Source organism: Fukomys damarensis, unplaced genomic scaffold (genome assembly GCF_012274545.1).
Source record: "Fukomys damarensis isolate Sample0158 unplaced genomic scaffold, DMR_v1.0_HiC HiC_scaffold_35, whole genome shotgun sequence".
Lineage (NCBI taxonomy): Eukaryota > Metazoa > Chordata > Mammalia > Rodentia > Bathyergidae > Fukomys > Fukomys damarensis.
Genome location: NW_022900947.1, coordinates 38130120 through 38156612, shown reverse-complemented (window position 1 = coordinate 38156612; position 26493 = coordinate 38130120). Strand labels below are relative to the sequence as shown.

Genomic DNA, 26493 nt, shown 5'->3' with positions numbered 1-26493 from the left:
GTTTTTTTTTTTTTTTTTTTTTTTTTAGGCATGGCTGTTAACGTAGGGCACAACCAGAGGCAGGAGATTACTGGGGTTTTTGATAATTGGTATATAAGTTTTTACTTCCCTGTCTTTACCTCATCTACAACTGTTGCTTCTCCTAACCAGTCTCTATCTAGTTTTCCCTTTTCTCTGTGGGCAAGGTACAGGGATGGACTATCTCCTTGCTAAACAGGTGATTGTGGAGAATTAAACGAAGAGGCTCAGTCTTGCACAATCTTTTTAGAACAACCTTTTAACCAGGCCTATTATTTTTAATCCTTACTTCAGCTGTCTTTTCAGAGTGCCCAGGTTCTCCCATCCATGAGTCTTTTGAGAATCCCAAAGCATTGACTGAGTTATCTTTCCTCCTCTCTGTGTGGCAAGATCACCACTTCCCTATAGTCATCTTCAAATGTTAGTTTCTACTGTCATCTCTGGTCATCTAAAATCTTAATCCCCATTCCACCTATTTAACATAGCAAATATTCCCATTGCTTTCTCGTTATTGTTAGCTCTGCAAGGACAAGTATTGTTTTCGGTTTTGCTCAGGGCTGTGTCTCCAGAGCCTAGAATAGTGCCTGGCATACTGTGCACTTAGTAAGTAACTTGGATGAATGAATGATGATTGGATGCATGGACAAACCTCTGACTTTCCCTCTTGCCTACTTACAGGTCATCATTGCATAGTGAGTGAAGTCAGTTATATTCTTCTGTCACTCCTCCCATTTTCTTTGTCCTTTTAGATTGAGCTCCTATAAAGTTATTTTGCTGTTTGACTTAGTGGGGATTTAGGAGATAATGTTGGCTATGTGTATGTTTACCCTGCCATCTTTAATGTAAAGTATTGATATATTTCAGTATCACTGTTATCATGCTGTGAAATCTTTTTCAGTAGATTCTCTTTCCTATTCCAGAAGCTGCATGTTGTTAGTAGTCTGTACACATACTAGTTGTAGAATCAAATTAGTATATAAAGGATTATGAGCCTTAGACTCTTGATTAATTTTTTATATTATGAAAATAATCATTATGAAAAGCAGAAATAAGTGTGAAGGTTGTATAATAAAAACATGTGATGGATCAAGATAATTAATATCAACAGTTTGTAGTCTCCCATTTTTAATTCCTATTTATCTCTGTGACACTTGCATTCTTTTTAGATTTTATTTTATTTTTCTATCTATCTATCTATCTATCTATCTATCTATCTATCTATCTATCTTGGTACCAAAGATTGAGCTCAGGTCCTTGTTTGTGCTTGCGAGGCAGGAGGCAGCACCACTCAGCTAAATCCCTGGCCCTTGCATTCTTTTTTAAAAAACACAAATGAAAGAAAGATATATTATTTTTTACCTAGATAATTTAATAATGTAAATTGCAAATTATTCTATATCAGCACATGTAAATTTCTCTCATTTTTCCTACCAGTTGATTACGATTTCAGTACATGAAAATTCCGTTTATTTTTATGTATTTAATTTTTTTTTTTTTACCAGCTTTTGGTAGTTTTGTGCTTATGTTTGGTGATAATATTTTTGAAAATGCCACTTAGGCATTATTGTACATAAGTCTTAGCATTCATGTATATGTGATTGTAGATGACTGTCTTTTGTGATACAGTTTCAATAGAATATAAACAATTTTTGAATGGCTTTTCTTACTAAAATAATCATAAGTTAAAATAGAGGAGTCTATTCTTTTCCATAGTTTTAGTTACCTCAGGTCAACCATGAACCCAAAACATTAAATGAAAAATTCCAGGAATAAAGAATTTATAAGTTTTATAGAACTGTTGTTACAGTACATAGTATTATTTCTGTTTTAGTTTATTTATTATTATTGCTGTGGTTAATGCCTCACTGTTCTTGTTATATAAATTAAACTTTATGCTAGGTATTTATGGAGGCATAGGAAAAAGATATAGTGTACTTGGTGCCATCTGTGGTATTGGGAATCTACCTGGGACCCTATCCCCCATCCCCCATGGTAAGAGGGGTTGCTGTGTGTGCTCCTGAGTGTTGATGAGGGCACTTTCATCTACCCTGTAATCAAACTGAAGGCTTAATACTTACTTGATGTACAAGTTTTATTTAATGCCATACATTTATTTTATTTCTTATATTGGTGATAAATGTGCACATCATTTTACATTAGAAAACCGTTTCTGAGTTCCTGTTAAGGAAAAAATAGCTCCATCCTCACTTCCTGCTTCAGGATAATCCCTGTGTGGATATCAAATACTGAGAAATTTTTGTGAAAGTATGGGTTTTTTGAGAAATAATTATTTGAAATATAAGGCAGTAATGTGTTTCTGAAACTGTTACTCTTCTTTTTTGTTGTTGTGTCTGCCCATTAAAAATCTTGAGACTTAATATTTATAGTGCAGAGGGGGCATCAGATAAGTTGGGAAGAAACTGCTTACAGTATCCCCCAACCTCCTAATTAGACACTTCACATTAAGGTCATAAAGTCTCTTTTAAAGCTCAGTATTTTTCAAACTGTTAGATAGTTTTGGACACAGTTCTTCTACAGGACTTTCTAAGAAGCTGGGGATGTAGTAGCTCCGTGGTACAGCACTTGCCAAACATGTGCGAGGTCCTGGGTTCAGTCCTCAGCATGCCACCCCCCATCACATCATGTTGCCTATGAATGAGGTATAGTTGTGGATAAAGGACTTGTTCTGCAAGCTTAGCCTATGAAAGTCCCATGTGGGATGAGCCAAAACTTAATTAGGAAATTAAAGTGTTAACTCAGGTATTTTCCTGACCCATATGAACTCCTTAAAAGCACGATTCTCTAACAGAGTGGGAATTTATATATTTCCATGGTAGATACATTTGTAATTTTGTTTTGGTAAAGATTAGTAATAAATAAGAGAAGGGGCTGGACACCATGGCATGTACCTGTAATTCCAGCTACTCAGGAGGCTGATGCAGGAGGATCTTAACTTTGAGGTTAACCTGGAAAATTTAGTGAAAACCTGTCTCAAAATAAAAAAGTAAAAAGGGGTGAAGATGTAGCTCTGTGAAGATAGAGCTCTGTAGTGATTGCCTAGCATGAGTGAGACCCTATGTTTAATACCCAGTACATGTGGTGGAGGAATGAGAAGAAAATTTGAACTTTACTGGATAGAGAAGATACATAATTTTTTTGTTTTTTTGTACCGGGGATTGAACTCTGGTCCTTGCGCTTGCAAGGCAGGCCACCGAACCGCTGTGCTAAATCCCCAGTCCCATACATAAATATATTTCTAAATTTAATGGCCACCAGCTGATTGGCTAGTGCCCCTCCACTGGAGTAAGAAAGGGTGCTTTTCCCTTGTCTTCTGATTGAAATGCCAGTATCTGTTGGAAGTATGTCACATGTGCACCTACAATTAATTCTGTAACATTAGGTCAGGTGACACCCAGAAAATAGCCTTACCTAGATAAGTTTTCATACTGGTGCTCTCAGAACATGTCATATCTTTTCTTCACAAGACTTAACTCACTTTATAATAATTATATATTGGTATGATTCATTGGATAATGCCTGTTCTGGGGATTAAATCCATTTCTTTGCACTAGTGAATTGCTCTGCCCTGAGCTACACTCCCAGTTCCTGTCTTTCCTCTTATTCAGGGAAGGCAGGGCCTCGTTGCCTTTCTCAACATATCCCCAACAAGTAAAAGTGCCCAATTCTTTAAAAACATCCTTGGGACTGCTGGGCATAGTGGTGCATACCTGTAATCCCAGCACTGGGGAGATTGAGGCAGGAGAATCGCCATGAGTTCAAGGTCAGACTGGGCTACATAGTGAATTCAAAGCTAGCCTGAACTGTATAGCAAGACCCTATCTCCAAAAACAAACATACAAAACAACCTTGCGATAAAAATCATATGCAGTGGAAATGAATCAGGATAAATGGAAGAGAAAATAACATTTCTTTGCCTTTTGAACCATACAATACATAAAATACAGATACAACTATCATAGACTTCTCTCTAAGGGACAAACATTATAATACATACTTTTTACTAATAACTGGTTAACATACTTAGGTAATGCATTCTTCTATTTTAAGTTGTGAACTTTTTTTTTAAGTTGTAAACTTTTAAAAATGAACTACAACAGATATAAAAAACAACTTTTTGTGGATTTCCTATCAGGGTTTTTATATACCAATGACGTAATTCTAAATACATAAAATGAATATTATTAAAAATGGCATTCATAACAAAAATAGGTGTAGGCAACTAAACAAATTTCACTTCATCTTTCGATTAATTGGAAAACCATCAAATTAGAAAAAGATCAAAAGTGAGAATAAATCATTTAAGCAGAAGAACAATAGTATTTGCAAATAAGGTAAGGTTTATTTTTGCAAAATTAATGTAATAGCTAATACGCATATATGATATCATATTTGCAGTGATGAAGAGAGTGAGGTCACTCAGCTACATAGCCTGTACCTAGCATGTTTGAGGACTTGAGTTCAATCTCTGGCGCTCCAGAGGGGACAGAGTGGCTGTGAGGGGTTAAATTCTACTGTGTGACCTCACTGGAGGCTTAGCTTTTTTAAAAAAAACAACATAATTATAAACTAAGCAAGAGCACAACCAACTTGCAAAATCTAAACTGTTTATCACATAGAAGATATCCAATATTTTCTATTTATTTATTTTTATTTATTTATTTTTTTTAATTGTAGGAGAAGCTATTGTCCAGATCTCTTCAGAGGGGTGAAGATCTTCAGTTTGACCAGGTATGTCAATTTGGGGTGGAATGCATTTTCCTGACAGGAAAATTTTTGCCCTAATGATTAAGTCCAATATTAAGAAATTCTTTTATTTTGTCTAGTTATCCTGTATATCCTTTCAAAAATTTTTTCATTTGTATTATTATGGGTTTGCAGTACATGATTATATTCATCATGGGGAGTTAGTATATAGAGTGAACTATGAACTTATTTCAGTTCATTTAGTATTTTAGAACTTTAATTTTTATTAGTCTCTTTAATGTACCATTTAAAATTTTTCTCAGAATGTTTCCAGTTATGTACCAAACTGTTTTCTTGTGAAACCATTCCTGTAGTTTTTACATAATACTTTATCTTTTAACATTTATTTTATCCTTTTGTGAGGAGTACCAGTATTTAAAAACTCATATGATATTACTCTTGTGTTAATTCTTTCTCTTGTTGGTTCAAGTGCTAGTTTATCATAATTATTTTATTATATGTTGATTATTTGTAATAATAACCTAGATTAGCTTTCTTTGCTCTCTAGTATTTCTGAGCCAGTTCAAATAAAGTTTTTAAGAAATAGAAGTTAATCTTCCTAATAGTAAAATTGATTAAAGAACACTGATTAGAATACTTGATGGAGACTCCCAAAAATACTGTGTTCCTGGCTTCCAATCCTATGTTGAGTCAGAATCACCAAGAGTCATCCGTTTACAACACCTGTATTTATAATAAGTTCCCTGTGTGACAGCTCTTGGATGCATATACTTAGTGAGTAGCCACTAATCTAAGAGAAACTACAAATAGGAACAAATTTTATACCACTTCAAAAGTTATTTAGATTTTGAATTGACTTCGCTAATCAATATATGAGTATAATCAGGATTTTTTTTATCTGATTAAACAACATTTTATGGAAAATTTCCATTTGTTTCCTTTGGAAGTGCTTAATAAAAACTAAAAATGATCATGTCTGATAGCTTGCTTTTTTCTTCACAGTAAAAATCTATTTGTGATGTAAAAATTGTTTAGAATATATTTGTAGTAGCAGATGATGTTTCATTGTTCCATCTTTAAATATTAAATGGAATTTCCTTTGAAGGATGCTATTCATAGTTAATAAAATGTAATTTTTTGTAAAAAGGCTAACTGCAATTAGAATCTTTTTTTCTTTAGTTTACCTGTCAAATTATAGCAATTTATAATAAAAGAATTAAAGGAGAATTCAAATAATGAAAAAGAGAATATACTTCAAAATCAAATAAACTATTGCATTTTTTTATATTTTCCCAGATGAAGTATAATTTGAAGTTAAATCCAGAATATAAAATACCAGGGGCTGGGGATGTAGCTCAGTGGGGCTGTACCTGCCTGATAAGCACAAGGTCCTGAGTTTGATTCCCAGTACCAGAAAAAAGAAAAAAGATCATAAACACCAGAAAAATAGAATGTTAGCTTTGTACAGATTTCAATTTTTCCTCATTAACAGACTTTTTATTGTCACGGAACTGAAAGAGACATTGACTCTCCCCACAACCTCCAGGTCAACAAATTAAATGTTTGACAACTTGCTGATTTTAAATTCTAATTCTGTGAACAAATGGGTTGAATCAAATACAGAAATTTTTATGAAGAGAAAAAAATTTTCTTAGAACATTTGAGACAGAGTGACACAGAGTTTGCTAACGGGGGCTAGTCTAGGCACTTGGGTTTATGACTTTGTGATGTTCATATGGAATTCAGATAGTTGCAAAAATGCCTGAGATCTAGTAACAGTAGCTCATCATGCTACATTAACTTGTTCTTTTTTGTTGCTGTTCCTTTTGTTTTTGGTGGAACTGGGGCCTTGTACATGTTAAGCATATACTCTGCCGTCATGCCAGCCCTACTACATTTATCTTTATTCTGTCCATTTGTATGTTCTAAGCTTTAAAAGCTTGTTTCTAACATGTTTCTAATGTGTACATTTGTAGATATCAGTTATTGAAATTATTCTGTCAGTAAATTGGAGCCTTTCCACAAGTTCTACTATAATGTAGTCTTTGTTCCTACATGTCTTCATGTATGTAGCAACATTTTAGAATCTCCTCTTCATAAAAGCACAGAGGAGTTGGCAGGAGCAGGAAGTAAGATACAGTTTGCATGTGTTTTTCCTAACATTTCTCTTAGATGTATGTATATATAAATAGGGCTGTTAGTAGAGGGCATATTTTTATAGATACGATGCCATGTGCAGGTGGGAGAAGGGCTGAAAGCCACTTTGCAGAACTGAATGGATTTGGATAGTTAATAGTGGGTGAGGGCCGGGAATTTCGCTCAGTGCTTCTGCTGCCTGCCTCGCAAGCAAAAAAGGCCTGAGTTCAATCCTTGCTACCCACCAGCCCTGCCCCCCCCAAAAGAATAGTGGGTGAAATTTCATTTTGTTACTTGCCTAACCACTTATCTCTTATTTTCATTTGAAAATAAATTTATTTCATATTAAGTTTATTCATTTCCAAATGATTGCTGATAAGAGCTATGCATGGTGCATTGGATGTGTTTAATTTTCTGCTTATCTCTTGTGTTTCAGTTGATAAGCTCTATGAGCTCAGTAGCAGAGCACTGTCTACCTTCCTTACTTCGCACCTTGTTTGACTGGTACAGACGCCAGAATGGAACCGAAGATGAATCTTACGAGTACAGGCCTCGATCTAGCACAAAGTCAAAGGGGTGAGTGTCCTGTCTGTTCTCTGTTATTTTACCTGGAACCTCAGCACCTGAGTGGAAGGAGTGATACAGTGTCATCACCTGAAGGTTGACATTGTTTGGTTTCTCAGCAAAGAGCATGAATTACTTTTTGTACGAAGGTAGAAGTATGGAAACAGGAAAGGATACACTTAAACTACAAATCTAGAGAAGGTACCAATTAAACTAGATGCCACTCTGCAGTACCTATCACTGGGAGTAGTTATATGAAAATTAATATCAAGAATGTTGTTTCAGTTTAGTGAGGGCTTTAGGTTCTGGAAGTTTGGAAAAAGATTCAAGGAAAGAGGAATCAAACACTCTTGTGATGCTGTTGACACTCTCTGGGGCTCAACTCCTGGAACTTGTCTTTTCTGCCTTCAAATTTCTTGGGGTGATCTTGGATTACATAGGATATCCAGTGTGTTTCAGGTGATTACTCATGGTTTGTTATTGGACTTTGAGAGATGCCCTTTGAATTTTCAACTTAGATTTGTGAGAAAGTAACATTGTACTATATTTTTACTGTAAAAAGTTATACTTTTTCAATTCATGATAAAAAATGAATTAAATTGGAAGCAGTGCTATTTTCTCAATGAAATTTAAAGTACTTTTCTTCCTCTTTCTAATTATTCTAGATTAGGTTTGATTTATAATAATGAAATATCCAAATTATAAAAGGAAAATATCCAAATTATGAAAGGAAAGAATATGTTATACATAGTGGGTTATTTAAAAACTCCTATTCACAGGCTAGGGATTTGGCTCCATGGTGCCACTGACTGCCTTGCAAGTGTAAGGGTCCGAGTTCAATCCCCAGTACCAAAAATAAAAACTCCTATTCACAATCTTGTAGCTCACTGTTCTTGGTAGGAATGCAGTAAGCAACATGAACTAGTAATCAATAGCCATTTTAAAACTCAGAGTCATTTTTTCCCAATTTTTATTTATTATTGTTACATGTTTGCAGTACTAATTTGGAGTTCTTGTTTCAGGGATGAACAGCAACGTGAAAGAGATTATCTTCTGGAAAGGCGGGACTTAGCAGTAGATTTCATTTTTTGTTTAGTTTTAGTTGAAGTTCTAAAGCAGGTAAGCTTTTTCATATCTGCAAAATCTGTATTTCTTATTCTTTGCCCGCTATGCGTTCATGTCACATCTTCTTTAGGATGTTTTATCTAAAATTACGGCCCACACAAAGTAAATCCCTACAACCGAATTATATGTCTTGCCTGAGGCTTTCCTGCCTCGTGCCTATCTATACTCCCCATTCTTTTTACTTTCTATGCCATCCAAGGTATGAAATCTTGTTTGCAAAATGGAACTAAATGGAAATTGTGTTAAGTATGGGCTTTTAGCTGTAAATACACTGCCTGTCATTCAGCTATGTCAGTCCCTTTTACTTCCACTTAATTTTCTTAAGCTTGAAGCGTGCATTCCAACATGAGTAATTGTGCAGTTATAGTTGAGGAATGGGCGTGATTTGATAGAAGCAAGACTGAATTGTCAAGTGTTTTCAGACAAATGAACACGCCTCAGATAATTAATGAGTTATATTTCTTCATTCCACAAATATTAGAATGTCTCCTGTGGGGCTGGCATTGTTTCAGGCTCTGCGCTTGTGAGGTTACATCTGAGTTCAATAGTTAAGAGATAAGTATATTAGATAACATCTCATGTATCTTTACTATTCAGAATCAATATAAGGACACATGCAAATACATGTGAGCGTGGGTGTGTGTTTGTGTTTGTGTATGTATTTTAAACTTTTTAGTATTTAAAAAGTTATACATTTTTCAAGGGAACAGGAACATTTTACAGATTTGAAAAAGTTGTTACTAAAAAAAAAAAGAAGTGTATTTTTGTTTGTTTGTTTGTTTTGGTACCGGGGATCGAACTAATGACCTTGCACTTGTGAGGCAGGCAGTGGAACCACTGAGCTAAATCCCTAGCCCAAAAAAGTGTATTTTGTATATGACATAGGTAGTTTTGTTTTTGTTATGTAGAATTGGATATATGACTGTAAATAACATACAAAATATAAAAGCTAATGAATACTATTTGAATTATATAAACATGTACATTTTGCTTTTATTTTTATAATGTATGGGACAGTTATTTGGTACCTCTGAAATCTCCAAATAAAAGTAAAGATGTAAAAAGATTAACTTAGAGATTAAAATCACTTTATTTGTATATTTCCTAAAGGTTTTTAGTAGAGGCAGGAAACAAATTACCTCTGGGAGTTTTACTGACAACCCCAATTTTATTCTGGTGACTCAGTTTACCTGAGATGCTAACATCCCGAAGCCGAAGTAACTGGGCGGGAGGAGCTGGGGATCAGAAGTGTCCATTGACCATGAGCAGCCTTGTCTGCCACTCCATACTTGATACCTGGCATCTCTTTCTTCTGTGCTATATGTAGGACACTTGAGTGTTTTTGTTAGTGATCAATTGCATTTTTTGGCTTAGTTAAGTAATACAGAATTTCTTTTTCAGCTTAAGGAATTCCAGACTTCCCACGCAGACATCAGGCCCCTCCATGATCCAATCCTACAAAGCTTTTTCTCCTTTGTTTCCCATGATAATTTCTTGTGGTCCATCTCTTATCATCAGGAAGTCATCCCTAATTATACTGGCTTTAGAGTTTACCTCACAGGCAAACTGTGGAGGTGTTTTCCTTTACTTTCCCATTCTCCCCCTTATCATCTCCCCTCCCTGGCCCTCTTCTTCCTCCTCCTTCTGCTTCTCTTTTTTCCTCCTCCTCCTCGCTCCACAATCCAAATAGTTCTGGTAGAAGATATCAGGATCTGTAAACTAAAGAACTTTTTTTAGTAGGTTCTTTTTTCATGTTTGCATGGGCTTGAAATATGAAATACTAATGCAGTGACTCTAATAACTAATCTTTGTCTTTGGTTCTGTTACCAAAGTGTTTCAACCAACAGTGCCCTTTCCACTTATCCTTTCGTCTGTTTTACTATTACCTTCATACTACACATCAGTGAAAAAAACATAGATATATTTTATGTAAAGTCCTACATAGAGGTTTTCCCCCAGTAAAAGGCAAGTCTTTTTTAGCTTTTCTAAAACTAAATAAAACTACAGAAAATGAAGTAAAAATCAATAGAGTTTTCTGAACTATCATGACAAACTAACCCAATTTTCTTCTCTCAGAATGACATAGGGTTTAATAGACCCAGGGAATAATCAGTGTAATATATCTTGAATTTAATAGGACTTTTACTTTTGTCCTGCATTGTATACCTATATTAAAATGTGGTTCAATTTTATTTTGATGAGATGGACCAGGATATTGATGTAGTGATACAATGATGTTTCAGTATGAATGAGTAGCTATTTCTTGTAGGTTATTCTTGACCTCATATATTATAAATTGCTTGTTCCTTAAAAAACTTATGTCTTTAGTAGTATCTACATTTTGAGGACTGGGGATTTAGCTCATTAGCACTGCATCTGCCTCACAAGCTCCAGGTCCAGAGTTTGATCCCCAGGACCGAAAAAAAAAATCTACATTTTGAGACCTTGTCATTGTGTATAAAGGACTTTGTCTCCTTTGTGCCACTCAAGCATTATTATGAACCCAGGAAGATGGCCATGGAAGGATTAATATCTCAGCTGTCTCCTGTTGGCTGTGTGACATTGGACAAGTTATTACCTACTAGCTTTTCTTTCTCTATAACAAAGGATAGTCATATTATTTATCATTTTTGTAGACTCATGAGAATTAAATGTTAATGCCTTTTACATGAAAAATGTCCAATAAATGTTATCCATCGTCTCCATTTTACAAATAAAGTACTCTTGGTTGTAGTGATTTGTTGAACATTATGAAGTATTTCGTTTTTTTGATTCCTATGTTTTCTCCCACAGCAATTTTTTTTTTTTTTTTGGTACCAAGGTTTGAACTTGGGAACTTGCACACTTGCACGGCAGGTGGCAGAACCATTGAGCTAAATCCCTATCCCCAATAAACAGTATTCTTGCTAGTAAAATGAGAGAGAAAAAAATTAGGTGGAAATGGCTAGTAACTTAAAATTCTAACAATAGCAAGTAGAAAAAAAATTTACCAATTTAAAACAATGAAATTAGAGATTGAGGGTATAGCTTATTGATCAAATGTTTCCATAGCATGTTCCAGGTCCTGGGTTAAATCCCTGTTACTGCAACATATAAAAGAATGAATGAATGAATGAAATTAAATATTGTGGGACACTATGTTAACAAAATTTACTCAAGATGATAGAAAACTTTTTTTTCAAAAAAGTCGTGAATAGGGTAATGACTGCAAATTATATTTTGTTGGTAGCACTGAATTCAGAGTGCATAATAAAGTGTTTAAACAGCAATATGACATTTAGAAACTTTGAAGCAATTTCCTTTTTGTGTTTTAGACATTTGTTCTTTGACACAAACAAGAGGATGGGAATCATAGTTTTTGAGCTGTTTCAAGGTCTTGGCTTAGTTTAACCAGTATTACTGTGACAGATTGGAGGTGATGTTATCTATTTTTGTGGAATAGATCCTCAGCATTCTTAGAATCAGCATTAACATTTAGAGGCTGGTAAGCAGCCCCATAAGCCTGTGAAGGGGGCAGGGCAGGTATTTGGCATTCTGCTGAGGTGTGAATTTTTGTTCTTCATTGTGTTAAGACCTAGTCATTCAGCTAATAAATGAAACTTGCTGACTCCCAGTATCCTTATTTTGACCTGATTTTGTTGCTGTTTCATGATAGGATAAGAACATTAAGTTTTGGGAGGTGGTGGCAGGAATCTGCCTTGGAAAAAAACCTTGAGTATTCTCTACTATGAAATTAGAGCTACTTCTGAAATCACACAGTCAGAAATGTGAAAAATTCCTGATGCTGAAGATGAAAATATTACTGTATGCAAGTAGAACTTTTTCTCTTTGAACTGAAATGAGATTTTTTTTCTCCTTTTGGAAGTGGAGTTTGAAATTTTACTTTGAAAATAAGAGGAGAGATTCTATAAATCAGTTTGGGAAGAGTCCAGTGGTGGGTGTGGAGCTTGGTGATTATTTCTGTATTCTTGATTATCCCTGTTTCCCTCCCTTATGCTGTGCTCTATATCCCTATCCTGGCTCTGTCCCCAACACTCAGGATGAGAATGTCCTGCTTGGAACAACCCAGCAGCACCTAGATGGCGTTGGTCTCCTGTCCCCAACACTACCTTGAGCCCCAGCCCCTGGGAAGGAGACAGTGGGGGTGGGGGATATTGGTCACAGCTCAGGAGATGATTCACATTCTCCAAACCTGCTTTGTATAATATGTGGTGACCTGCTGCCCACTGAAGCCGTGAAACCTTTGAAACTGCTTTAATACATGGACACCAAGCACCCTGAGTTAAAAGGTATAAACGCTTTGAGTTTTTCAAAAGAAAAAATGTGAACACAAAGAGCAGAAGCAATTATTGAAGTTCACTGCTTCATCAAATATGTCTGAACTGAGAGTGTCATTCTTAGTCATTAACTGCAGCATTGCTAAAGCTAAGAATCCCTTTATTATTTGGTGAAGAGTTGATCCTACGTGTTGCTAAAGGTGGACTTTTATTAGGAGAGGCTGCACTTCAGAAGGTAGTTGGCTCACATTCCTCTGTCAGCTATCACCGTAACTAGATAGATTGATGAAATATAGAGGATATTGAGGCACAGTTGTTAGGATTAATGTCACCATGGTATGTATAGCAAAGCAACAGTGCTTATCTTGGTGCATTGTATATCTCAGGAGGATATGTACAAGGATATGTGCACTTTGTTGCCTGCTAACACCACAGATGGAGGCAGAGCTAACACTTACTTTATGTACAATAGTGAGGTGAGCTTTCTATAAGTACATCAGCTGGATTATGATTGCTGCTCTGGGGATTTCTTTTAGAAAACAGTCATCACTAGCAACACATTTCAGTGACTCAGGATGGGTTGCAAAACTTGATTATTTGTGAGACATATTCAACCTGCTAAACAAACTCTATAACTTCAGGGGAGAATGACAACTGTGTTCAAGTCAGCAGATAAAGTGGATGCATTCGTAGCCAAACTGAAATTTTGGGGATGATGAGTGAACTTAGGTGTTTTTCCCTCCCTCTTTTGTTAGTATATGTTTATTATATATATTAAATACATTCACCCTGGGGACCTTATTGCTTCCCCTTCTGCCTCTCTTGTCTCCCATCTCCCCCCATGTGCCTCTCGTCTCCAAAGGATTAACTATTACAAACCTTTAGTCTTTGTGTAACCATTACACATTATATTTAATATCCTCTTCCATGTAGCATACATTACAAAATCCTAACATCAGTAAAGCTCTAAATCTGAAAATAAGGGGAGAAATGGGGACTTCAAGAATATCTGGGCACTCTTACAATGTTCATTCTTTAAGTATAATTCTTAGATGCTGTGCATTTTTCCTTTCAAAAATTTAGTCATAATTTTTAAAAGTTCTGTTACCCTCATTCTTTGCTAGCTATAATATGATAAAATCAAGTTTTCTTTCCTGTTTTATTTCTTAAGTACATTTTCATCTTCCTTATCTTAAAACTGAGAACAAATATCTACCTAGGCTATTGAAAGTAGTATAAATAATAAATATAAAATGTAAATAGTTACTGGCACATAGACATGAAAACGGGTTGATGGTGGTATTGGTAAAGTGCATATGGTTGTCCCTGGGTGTCAGTTAGACATCAGGCGTAACTAGTACAAATGTAGAATACTTGAGAGAAACTGTAGGTTTGGGTTGCCTTGTGTTTACCAAGCTCTTTCTTAGAGCATACCAAACATTCCTGTGGGGAAATTAATACAGTAAAACCACAACAATACAGTGAGGTGCTAAAAATGAAATTACTTTAAATGAAGAGTTACATTATTTTTTTGTTTGCAAAAAAATTTTTTTTGTTTTTGGTACCAGGGATCAAACTCGGGTCCTTGCACTTGTGAGAGGCAGGCAGTAGAACCACTGAGCTAAATCCCCGTCCCAGAGTTACATTATTTCAAAGTCACTGAAATACCTAGTGTAGTTTATGTGATCAGCACCATGAGTTCTGGCAGAACTTCCAGAAGTCAGGCTGTTCCATTCAAATGCATTCCACTCTCTGGCTCCGTATGGCTTCACAGTGGGAGATGTAGAATCCTGCTTTGTTTCACTGTTTTGTGTGTGTGTGTGTGTGTGTGTGTGTGTGTGTGTGTGTGTGTGTGTGTGTGTGTGTGTGATGCTGGGGAATGAACCTATGGCCTTCTACATGCTAGCTTAGCACTATACCACTGAGCTATATACCCCAGACCAAGAAAGAGAATTAGTGTTCGTAACATATAAAGGGGTAATAGAATTTTTACATGTTAGGACATTTTATAAAGCAAAATTTCTTCAAATTGTGGTACTGGGGATAGAGCTCAGGATCTTGCACATACTAGGTAAGTGTGCTGCACCACTGAACTATATCCCCAGCCACTGCTGTTTTCAGTATCTGTGTGGTAATAATGTGGCTGAATTAAGTTTATAGGACAGGATGGGTGATTCTAGTAATTCTATTACCTTGGAGCCTGTTTTGTTTGCCCAGTCAGGGAATATCAGGCTCACTGAATACAAGGGTTAGTCCACTCCCTTCCTGCTACCTCAAGGTGGGTTTCCTACCCTTCCTCTTTCCTGACTTACCCATCATGACATTCTCTAGTCACTTCATCTACCCTGCATTCCCAGGAGGTGGAAACAGTGAGAGGACAGAACCAGTTTCCCATTGTAATACACTGGAATTTGCTTTGTCACTCTGGGCTAAAGAGTGTAGGGTTCTAATCTAGAGAAAGCAGAAATGTATTCAGGTTTACATAGTGAGTAAAAAAGAGAAGCTTTGGTTGGATTAGGATAATCCAAAATCCATAGGGTGTCTATATTATCATTATAGAAGTTTCATTATAATGAAGAAAATTTTATTCTATAAAAGCTTAATGTTAATTTACTTATGATAATTTGGATGAGTTGGTGGAACTCTTAAGGGAACACTTGGGGAATTATATTTTTTCCTCTTAATGCAAGATGGATAGTGTTATCCCAAAGAGAGGCATGCAGGATGACAAGTGAAAGGTTGGCATATCTTTACTTCATTGGCCAGCTGATAATCTGGAATTTCCACATCAATAAAATATGATAAATGATTATTATACTGTATTAATGATGAAAACTATTTGCCTGTAAGTTGAGGATGTAGCTCAATAGTAGAGTGCTTATAACACCCTGGATTCTAGCCCCAGCACTCGGAAAAAAAAAAGAATGATAAAGTTTCTTGTAATTATGCAGATCAGTCATGAAATTCCTTGTTAAGTGTTCCTAATTGCTAGAGAAATTCTGGGTTAAAATTTTGCAGTTTTAGCCCTGAGTAATAGCCAGGAACTAAGTAAGTCTCTTCTTCCAGAATCTCTAAATTCCTGAACTTTACTATGTAGAATGAATTCAGATTTTGACCTATTACCAGTGCAAGATTTTAGAAGCTCAGCTTCTATAAACTGATGAGTACAATTCATTTCTTTCCTGGACCATCAGGGTACTTTGATAAGTTCTCTGAGACTTAGGAAGTTGGAACAGGATCTTGGCTGCCTCTTCAACTACTCCCTGTTCTGTTTTGTTAACAAGTAGCACGGGGATCTCCTCCCACATAGTGCATTTTCTTCATCCAGGAGTCTGGCTGTGGGCCTTTAGCATAGGCTGTTTCTGGGAAATGTGAGGTGAATGCTCTTCATAGTCCTCCTCTTACACGTATGTTCCTCCTCAACAACACATACAGAGCCATGGAGCCAAGATGAAGCCATACTCTTGTACTGACACATCTCCCTACTGGCTCCAGTCATATTCGTCAGTGTCTTTCTGCTGATTCTGGAGAAGACTTTCATGTCTGGTTCAGGTGGACTCCTCCAACGTAAAATCCACACAGTGCCTTCAGGCAGAAAGAGAGAAAGCTTTTCTTAAACTGGCCATTTTGTAGCTGTCTTCAGCTCAACATAATCTATATCCCAAAATAGCATTCTGTAGGGTAGTATAATGGTCCATTGCAAGACTGAGTACTGTGTGAGAATCGCTTCACATTCCCACTAGTAGTGTATACCCGAACTCATTCATTTACATTTCCTCTATTATTGGGTATTGGCAGACTTAAATTTTCCAATTGAATAGGTATAAAATGATATTATATATATTTTCATTCTCTTTATTACTAAGAAATTAGTATCTTTTATGTGTATTATTTTAGGAATAAGTTGATAATTGATTTAATTAGTTGAAGTGATGTGAATATTTATAAAATTCTTAATTAGTAAATTCTTGCTTACATGATTGATATATATATATTTTTTTTTTTTTAATTTTAGATTCCTGTTCATCCTGTACCTGACCCCTTAGTTCATGAAGTTTTAAACTTAGCTTTTAAGCACTTTAAACATAAGGAAGGGTAAGTAACATGCTAACTTGGAATTGTTGCTGTACTTTATTTTCTTCTCAATATTTTTTATTTATTTTTATTAGTACATGCTTTTTTGTAGTACATTATGGTTACATATATTGTGGAGAATTGGTACATGTACATAATAACATTTTTTGGGGGGGGTAATGGGAATCAAACTTAGGATCTTGCATTTGCAAGGCAGGCGCAGTGCCACTGAGCTAAATCCCTGGCATGTAACACATCTTAATTCTCTCTCTACCTCTTTTTTTTTTTTAGTTTTTCTCATATCACTCTCCTCCCTCTGTGCTCCTTCCAACAATTGGTCCCCTTCCTATTTCCAAAAGCTCTATTTTCATTTTTTTTCTTCAATTCTAATTCCTTCTCCCTTTTTCTCCCTCTTCCTCCCTCCATCTCTTGTTCCCCCATCCATTTGAAAAAGATCTCTCTACTTCCTATTTGTCTTTTTTTGTTTGTTGTTTGTTTTGTGGTACCAGGGATGGAACTCAGGGCCTTGTACTTGCAAGGCAGGCAGCAGAAGCACTAAGCCAAATCCCCGGTCTCTATTATTCTTCCATTTTGCTATTTATTTGTATATATATTTTTAAGTTTCTCATGTAAGAAAAACCATGTGATACTTAAGCTTGTGAGTCTGACTTACTTCGCTGAATATTGATTGTGGTCTCAAGGTGTATCTATTTATGAATGTCTCAGGTTTATCTTTCTTTATGGCAAAATAATACCATGTTTTGTATAAATACCACATTTCCAGAATTCATCTGTTGATGGGCATGTAGACTGTTTCTTTAGCTATTATAAATTGTGCTTCTATAAACATTGGTATGCAAGTATCCCTGTAGTACGATTTTCTCCATAGTCCATATGGAGACTATCTAAACATAATTTGAATTCTTATTGATCATTTATTTTTAGAGTTCTAAACAATTATCTCCCCATTTCTTTTGAATCTATACAAAAGGTTTGTAGGGAAGAGTTTGCAAAAATAATTCTTATTTACAAGAACCAGCAGGTTGAAATTCATGGCAAATTGAAACTTAGAGAGAAGAAAATTCATGGGTTTATCCTGTAAATGAATATTCAGAAAAATTATCCAATAATCTGATAAGAACTTTTTATTTTATTTTTTAAATTTTTAAAATTTATTTATTTCTTTTGGCACCGGGGCTCAAACTCTGGACCAAGGACTTTTTAATTTATTAAGGAAGAACATTTGTAGAAACACTCAATGTTTTGTTTGTTCTTTTATCTTAGATATTCAGGAACCAACACTGGGAATGTGCATATCATTGCAGATTTATATGCAGAGGTAATAGGAGTTCTTGCCCAATCAAAGTAAGTTTCATAAGTGACTGAGTTTGCTTTGCTTTGTGCTTTGGAATGCTTCAGTACTAACTGGTACAGAAGACACCTATAGTTGTAGACACACTGTTTTGCCACCGGGTTATCATAAAGCCCACTCCACCTTTTGTTACTCACTGCTGTGTTCCCCAGAGGCTCCTCTGAGTGTCCATTCCTCAGATGCACAACTTGTTTTAAATTATTTGAGGTTTTCCATAGATGTTTGAATCAAGTAAATCAGAAGTTGCCAAGAGTAGTCAGGACAATGCCTTACTCCCTATTTTTAATAACTCTCTGAGAAGTGGTTTTTTTAAATCTTATTTTTTGAACTCCTTATAGAACTAATACTTAGTTTTATTACTTCTCAGGTAAGTGCTTTTATTTCTGAGTTTGCAGTGCAGTATCTTCTAACCATCTTACTTGTTTCAATATTAAACAGTATTGACTAGGAACAGCAGAGAAAGGGAAAGGGGAAGAGAAAAGAGAAGAAAAGACTAGGATTGCTCCATTGAAATAATTACTCGTTAGGAGTTATATTCATTAAGTTTTATTAGACAGTAAAGTATCTTTCACACCTTATAGTTGCTACATCTGGAAGAGTTTGGATTGTGATGGAGGGCAGATAGGGGGTGTATTTGAATGTTGTCATAAGTTTTCCTTGATTGTAGTATCTAGTAACTTTTTTAGAAATTTAGTAAGAAAAACCCCTTGAATTCTAATATTATTTCAATGGAAAGATCTTTATCCATTTTCTAAATATTTCCTTTTTAAAATGCTAAGGAGTAATTGCAGGTAGAATGGTATTATGTTCTCCAGGATTCACATCAAAGTAGTTAAGTCATACTTCCTAACATCTGTCTCAGTTTTGTTAATATGTGATTTTTCTGTTTCCCCTCACTAAATTGGTAGCCATTGGAAGCATGCCTTACTTGGAGTTATTGTTAACTTTCAGGCAATTGTTTCCCTAACTAATATTAACAAAAATTTTTTTCATTGTTTTATATTAATAGAAGGGTTATTTATTGAGCACTGAACCTATTAGATATGTTTTCAAATGTAAGCAAAGAAATACTTATCCAGTCTTCAAAACTGTGATGATTTAGATCCAGAATTAGGTTCACATATGAAAAGCCTCTTGTTTGTGGAGCTTTTTCTCATTGTGAGACCTTTACCCCACCCACTTCAGTTTTTCAGCAGGGAAATGAGATACTCATTTTAAGAGATAATTAGTACTATTGATTGGTTTATCTCTTAAACAAATATATAGTCCCCAACTTATTCTCTGTGTAACTCAATACAGACTTAAAAAAGTAATCTTAAAGTCTGGAGATAATCTCTTACTTACATAGAGATGTTTTAGGAACAAATTACTTAACCTTATTTTATTATGAGTACTGGTGAAGAAACAGTAATGATGCCATATTCATTACATTGAGAAATAAATAAATCCAATTATTTCTCCTCCATGAACTCTTTAATTTTAAAGTGAACCAACAACAAATTTAATATAACCATTTTACTTCCTTCTGTGTGCTTTTCTGGTCATTTTGATGAGAGCAGAGAAAAGAAGTGATATTTGGGCAATACATACTTTGACTTCACCTTAAAGATCAGGTAGGAAATTAGTGTTTTTTAATTCACATCAAATTATATCTCCACATATATTAAAGGTTTCAGGCTGTAAGGAAGAAGTTTGTGACAGAATTAAAAGAATTGCGACAAAAGGAACAAAGCCCACATGTGGTACAAAGTGTAATCAGTTTAATAATGGGAATGAAATTTTTCCGGGTGAAAATGTATCCAGTAGAAGATTTTGAAGCATCTTTTCAGTTTATGCAGGTAATATACCTTCTCTGTGGTAGTAATTAGATTTAGCCCAAAAGTGATTATTCTTGTTCTTAATAACTCTTTAGAAGAAACAAAATGTACACAGTAAATGACATCATTATTTCTTATTCCGAGTGTTAAATTCTCACAAGCTTGGAATTACTTTTCATTTTTGACTTGAGGGTGTCTTGACTTTAGTTTTTTGGTAAAATAGTGTTCACAAAATTATGGTGCTACTACAAATTCTTTAACCTTTTCCTCTTTTGTTAATCTTTTTTTCTCTTCAAGGAGTGTGCTCAGTATTTCTTAGAAGTAAAAGATAAAGATATAAAGCATGCTCTTGCTGGTTTATTTGTGGAGATTCTTATCCCTGTAGCTGCTGTAAGTATATTTGTATACATATATTTTATACCATTCATATGTTGTATAGGAACCATACAATGTTATATTTTGATTTTTAGTACCGGGTATTGAACTTAGGACCTTGTGCTTACAAGGCAGGCATGGCACCTCTGAACTACATTGCCAGCCCTACTTTGATTTCTTACATGAAAACTTGCCAGGCAGTAAGCAGGAACCATCAGAAGATTCACCTCATTTGTTCCTTTTGGGGTTGGGGTGGGGGGAATACGAAACTTTGTTTTGTTGATGTGCAGTGATTTGCATATCGTTTCATACATTTTATTTGGTGGTCAGATAAATCCAGCTCCCTTTACTGTAATCTTGGCTAGAAATAGAAATAACTTACATTCTAATATTCAGATTTTATTCTACTTAAAATTTCAAAAAACATTTTCCTTTTGAGCAGTTTATCCATTTTGGATTTCTATTTTTTTTTTCCTCTCTTTTTTTTTTTTTTTTTTTTGGTGCATGGGAGTGAATCTAGCCCTTCACACTGTGCTACATCCCCACCTCTTTTTATTTTTGTTTTCACTTTTTTTTGGGGGGTGTGTACTGGGAATCGAACTCGGATCCTTGCATTTGTAAGGCAGGTGGCGGAACCACTGAGCTAAATCCCTGGCCCCTTCTTTTTGTTTTTATTTTGAGACAGAGTCTCACTGAGTTTTCCAAATTGGTCTTGAGATCTTCCTGCCTCTGCTTCCTAGAGTGTTGGAATTACAGATGTGTGCCAGCATGCCTTTTCTTGGCTTTCATTTTAAAACTTTGAGTTCACTGACTTGTGGCTTGTATCTTTACTGAATTGATTCATAGAATTCTATTTTTCACTGTTCTTGGAGCATATTTAGAAAAGGCGGACAAAATTTTTAAGAAAAATTCATTTAAAATTAGCATCAGAATGGTTGGCATGATTTTTAAAAACCTGTCTTGAATATTTGCTAAGAGTTAAATATTTGATTTTTTTTTTTTAATGAGGAAAAACAAAAGTGATGAATTAAAGTTTCCAAGTGGATCGAGAGGGCCTACTCCCCCTTCTGTGCCAGTTTTTAGCTGTGTAAATATGCCTCCTATTCTGGAGAGCAGACAGGCTGTTGATTTGTAAAGCCTGTTTACCTGGCTCATTTCTACCTGGCTATCATTAGCAAATCGTCTTCCTTTTCTTTTCCTAGAAATGGCTTAAATTATCACTTGCTCATCTGGAGTTGTTTTGTGCTTCCCTTGCAGCCTGAGAATCTTTTTTTTTTTTTCTTTTTGGTGGAAGGGCAGGTATCTCACTACATTAAGTTTTAGCTTTTCAGGAAATTCATCAAAAGGAGGTACCTGTAGAAAGAAACCCTCTTCACAGTGGTCCATTCTCACCGGGCTGCCTAATTCTTTTATTTATTTAATTATTCATTTATTTATTTGTTTTTGGTACTGGGGATTGAACTCAGGACCTTGCACTTGTGAGGCAGGCAGCAGAACCACAGGGCTAAATGCTTGGCCCTCTAATTCTTTTATACTGTGTTTGCTTTTGTGTCCATGTTTATCAGTGTGCTAGGGCTGCCATATTTCCGTTGCACAACCTGGGTCACTGAACAACAAAACATTGTTTCACAGTGATGGCAGCTAGCAGTCTGAAGTCTCGGGGCAGAAGGTTGGTCCTTTCTGAGGGCTGTGGGAAAGAATCTGCTCCATGCCTCTTGCCTGGCTTCTTGGTGGCCTTCCTTGGCTCGTAGAAGCAGCATCCTGGTGTCTACCATCATTGTCACATGGTGTTCTCCATGTGTGTGCGTCATGTTAGATTAAAGACCCCTCATCCTGTTTTGACTAATGTGATCTGCAGTGACCTTTCCCTAAATAAGGTCACATTCTGAGGTACTTGGAGTTAGGACTTCAGCGTACAAAGTTGTGGGGATATAATTCAATCTATAACCCCTGGCCTCTGTACAGGGCACCTCCTGCCTGAAGCACTTTGCCTCTCTAATAACCGCAGCCCCGCTCTTCAGCTGGTTGGCTTCTGTTTATCATATGTGTAATATTCTCTCATCACGTATATTGAGTGCTCTCTGTGTCAGCTGCATCCATGCATAGGAACTACAACAAACAAGATAGGACTGTCTACTATTGGAGAACTTACTTCTGACTTAATACATGGTATGTCAGGCTGCAAATCTGTAAACAGGATGGGGGAAAGGGTAAAGATTGCCAGAAGTGTGGGGGAATTGAAATGTTAAATAGAGTGTGATTGGAAAGACCACCATCTCTAAAAAGGTGGCACCAGTTGAGCAAAAACTAAAGGAATGACTGAGAAAGAATTGCTGTGTCTGAGGGTAGAGTATCTCATATGGAAGGAACATATGTGGATGTTCTGAGGCAAGACTGTGGCTTTGACGTGTTCCAGGACAGCAAGGAAGCTGATGTGCCGGGTCTCACAGCAGAGACAGGGTGTGACAGGTAAGTGCAGAGGGTTAAGTAGGAAGGAGCCTGACGAATGATAGGTGAAGACTTGGCGGGCTTCAGCATCAGTGCTACTCCTTTATGGAGATTCTCTGCAGGGTCCCTTCTTCAGCTCCAAGAGCCCGGATAGCTTGCGGGCTCTCCACTTGTTTGCTCACCGGTATCCGTTTGATCACACAGGGCCAGGACCAGGTTTATCTTATTTGTTTAACCGTTGGCCATGTGGTACATTATAAAGCTTCAATTCAGATCTCAGTGAATTATTAACTTATTTCAAACCCTATAGAAAGTTCTTGTAATCTTCTAAAGTTTAATATGTGTAACCATTTTCTTTTCTGTTTGTGTTGTCTTTACCTAGGCTGTTAAAAATGAAGTGAATGTTCCCTGTTTGAAAAATTTTGTGGAGATGCTTTATCAAACTACTTTTGAACTGAGCTCCAGAAAGAAGCATTCACTGGTATTGAGAAATATTCAGATCTTTACAGTGTTTTGCTTTTTTTGTTGTTGTTGTTGTTGTTGGTTTTTGTTTTTTGAGACAGGGTCTCAGTATGTAGTTGAGACTGACCTGGACCTCACTATGTAGCCCAGGCTGGTCTCAACTCACAGAGATCCTCCTGCCTCAGCCTCCCGAGTGCTGGGATTACAGGCGTGTGCCATCACACCCTACATTGTTTTCATTGGGAGTTTTAGTAATTAATTTGGGACTTTAGGGGAGATTTAAGACAATTGTAAAATCCCCCAAGTATAGTACAAGGGCAGATTTTACTTATGTATTTTCTCCTGCTCTATTTTAAACTTTATATTCTTGATTTTATTTTATTACCTCTGTATATAAGAGATTATTCAGAATTCCTTCTAGATATTTACCTGGTTTTTGTTTTGTTTTTTAAGTTCTTTTTTATTTTCCTCCACTGGCAAAAGTTCCGAGGGAACTTAAAGTTTTGTAAACATTTTAACTATCCCTCTTCCCCCCTCCCCACTTTTTAATTTACAAAGCAAAGGAGAGTAGGAGCTCCAAATTTTAATGGTTTCCCATCTGCTCAGGCTATTTGATATTTATCTCTTTTGACAGTTGATTTAAATTTTGTATTATATGGGAAAGAGTGAATGTGGTATATTACATTAATAAATTCCTTTATTTTACATTATAATAAATTATATTCCAAAGTGTTAGATATTTTAGGAACTATTCTCTGATTACATCTCTTTTGTGCAGAGATTAAAGGCATTTCTTTGATTTCTTGTTACTTTTAGAGAAAATTGGAATAGTTGGGCATCTAATATTTGAAATTTTTGTTGTTTGTTTTTGAGAGAGGGTCTTGCTGTATAGTTCAGGCTGATCTCAAACTAACCATGTAGCCCAGGCTGGTCTCAAATTTATGACAGTCCTCCTGCCTCAGCCTCCTGAGTGCTGAGATTATAGGCATACACCACGAGGCCTGACTGGGCATCTGATATTTGATATATAATAAGTGTTGGTTATGCCAGGTATTGAGCTTAGCACTTTGCATTTTTTTTGTCTTATATTTGCAATTTCCATCTCCCACTTTAAATGTTTGGAGACTTGGGCCTGGAGCACTTAATGTACTGCTGAAGCCACACATGTGGCAAGTAGGAAGCAGACCCTTGAAGCCATTCTGTCCTGCGATCGTAAGGCTTGTGTTCATAGCCATTATACTAGAGGAGGAACGAAATGGGCCAGGGATAAATAAGAGCATTTCTACCTCAGGGAGATTATAGCCAAGGAGGCGTTTTGTAGAAAATGTACCCTTCACCATTCTTTGTTATATTATCCTATGAGATTATATTTCTGATTAGAAACAGGAAAACAGCATTAAAAGTTTTCTAGTTTCTTTGTTTATGAGAATAAATGAAACAGTTATTTGCAAGTCCAGTGCTTTTTTTAATCAAATGAGTTAATTCTTTCTTTTTCCATGTCTCCTACAGGCTTTATATCCATTAATTACATGCCTTTTATGTGTCAGTCAGAAACAGTTTTTTTTAAATAACTGGCATATTTTCCTGCAGAACTGTTTGTCACATTTAAAGGTAAGATGTGATTACATTTCTGCCTTGTGGGTATTATATATTAATTTAGAAATATACATTGAACAGTGTATAATAAAATTTTTCTTAGCTGTTGATCTATTTCAAGAATACCATATTCTTTTTCATATTTTGACTTTATTTCTTAAGGAATCAGGGACAGAAATTAATAAACCTAGTGAAATTTTAGTTTGTTTTAATGCAATGTATATATTTTCAAGGATCATTGATTATGTTATTTTAGATCTAGCAATATTTATTAATAAAATTTTAAGAATTATAAAAACAGAGTTACAGATTATTAATTTCACAAGGCCTGTCATGTATCTGTTTTGTCTTTTGAGGAAAATCAGTAATGTGGCTCAAGTCTGAAAATGTGAAAAATGCTTTGATAAGAAAATACCACTAAAAGCGTGTTCAGTTTAATTGTGCCAAACTAAATAAAGTGTGTGACTGGTTCCACACCGAAGTAAAAGCTCCTGAAACAATTCTGTCTTGAATTAAGGGGTACATGTTGCTAATGCCTGGGCACATCCATAGTCATTGTTTCTTAGCGTTGGTACCAAAACTGTGAGAGGTAAGATGATTTTCTTCTCAGGATGCTCGCTGGCAGGATGCTCTTTTCTCCTTTGGATAGGAACCAGTGTCTGACAGAAGAAGGGGTTGCTCGCTGGCAGGATGCTCTTTTCTCCTTTGGATAGGAACCAGTGTCTGACACAGAAGAAGGGGACGTTCCTCATCCGCATGTCATGTGAATGTCCCACGTGAATACTCCTTTGATATAGTTAGATGGCTCTATTTGACTGCTTATAATTTACAGAGACATTGCAGACAGGACAGTTCCTTTCCTGTTATTCCTCTCAGTTAGATTTGAGACTGAAACCTTATAGTTTGACAGAAGTGAAACTGAGTCACAGATAAATTAAATGACCTTTCTCTGGCTCTGTTTCCTTGTGGTGTTATGAGAAACAGGACTGCTTTATCATATTTCAGGACTGATCCAATGGTTGTTATCCTGTGTATCTTTTTCATTACTTTATATATCATTTTCAAAACTACTTTGATTTCTCAGTAAGATATATGGCATCTGTAAGTCTTTGAAAAACATTTTTGTCTATTTTCCTCTTAGATATACATTGATATTATTCATATTTGCATGAAAATTGATACTGCCTCTATGCTTTATTTATGAAAATTCCCAGGACCAAATCAGGCTGACTAGATTTTTTATGTCTTGCAACCAGGAAAGAAATTTAATTGATTACATTATACTTGTTTCTGTCCTTATTTTGATAATTCATACAGATACAGGTACAAAAAGGGAATGGGTCATTTTCTGGGTAGTATGATTTTTTTTCCCCCATACTTTCAATAAAATATGTTAAGATGTGCATTTAAGTGTTTCTGGAAGGTTGCTTGTTTCATGACAATTCATACCTTTCTGTTGCTTGTTGAAATTTTTTTAATATATATGCATATATATATATATATA

General features: G+C 35.7%; 1 protein-coding gene across 5 annotated transcripts in view; it reads left to right on the top strand.

The window, feature by feature from the left end:
* Positions 1 to 26493, top strand: part of Fryl (FRY like transcription coactivator) — a 176745-nt gene that overhangs the window by 50778 nt on the left and 99474 nt on the right. For all 5 annotated transcript variants that reach the window (XM_033758803.1, XM_033758801.1, XM_033758800.1 and 2 more), the window contains exons 3-11: positions 4714 to 4767; positions 7316 to 7455; positions 8466 to 8562; positions 16861 to 16940; positions 18204 to 18284; positions 19961 to 20129; positions 20406 to 20498; positions 23314 to 23412; positions 24903 to 25004. In XM_033758803.1, coding sequence (XP_033614694.1) covers positions 4714 to 4767; positions 7316 to 7455; positions 8466 to 8562; positions 16861 to 16940; positions 18204 to 18284; positions 19961 to 20129; positions 20406 to 20498; positions 23314 to 23412; positions 24903 to 25004 — 915 coding nt within the window. The remainder of the gene's footprint in view (positions 1 to 4713; positions 4768 to 7315; positions 7456 to 8465; positions 8563 to 16860; positions 16941 to 18203; positions 18285 to 19960; positions 20130 to 20405; positions 20499 to 23313; positions 23413 to 24902; positions 25005 to 26493) is intronic.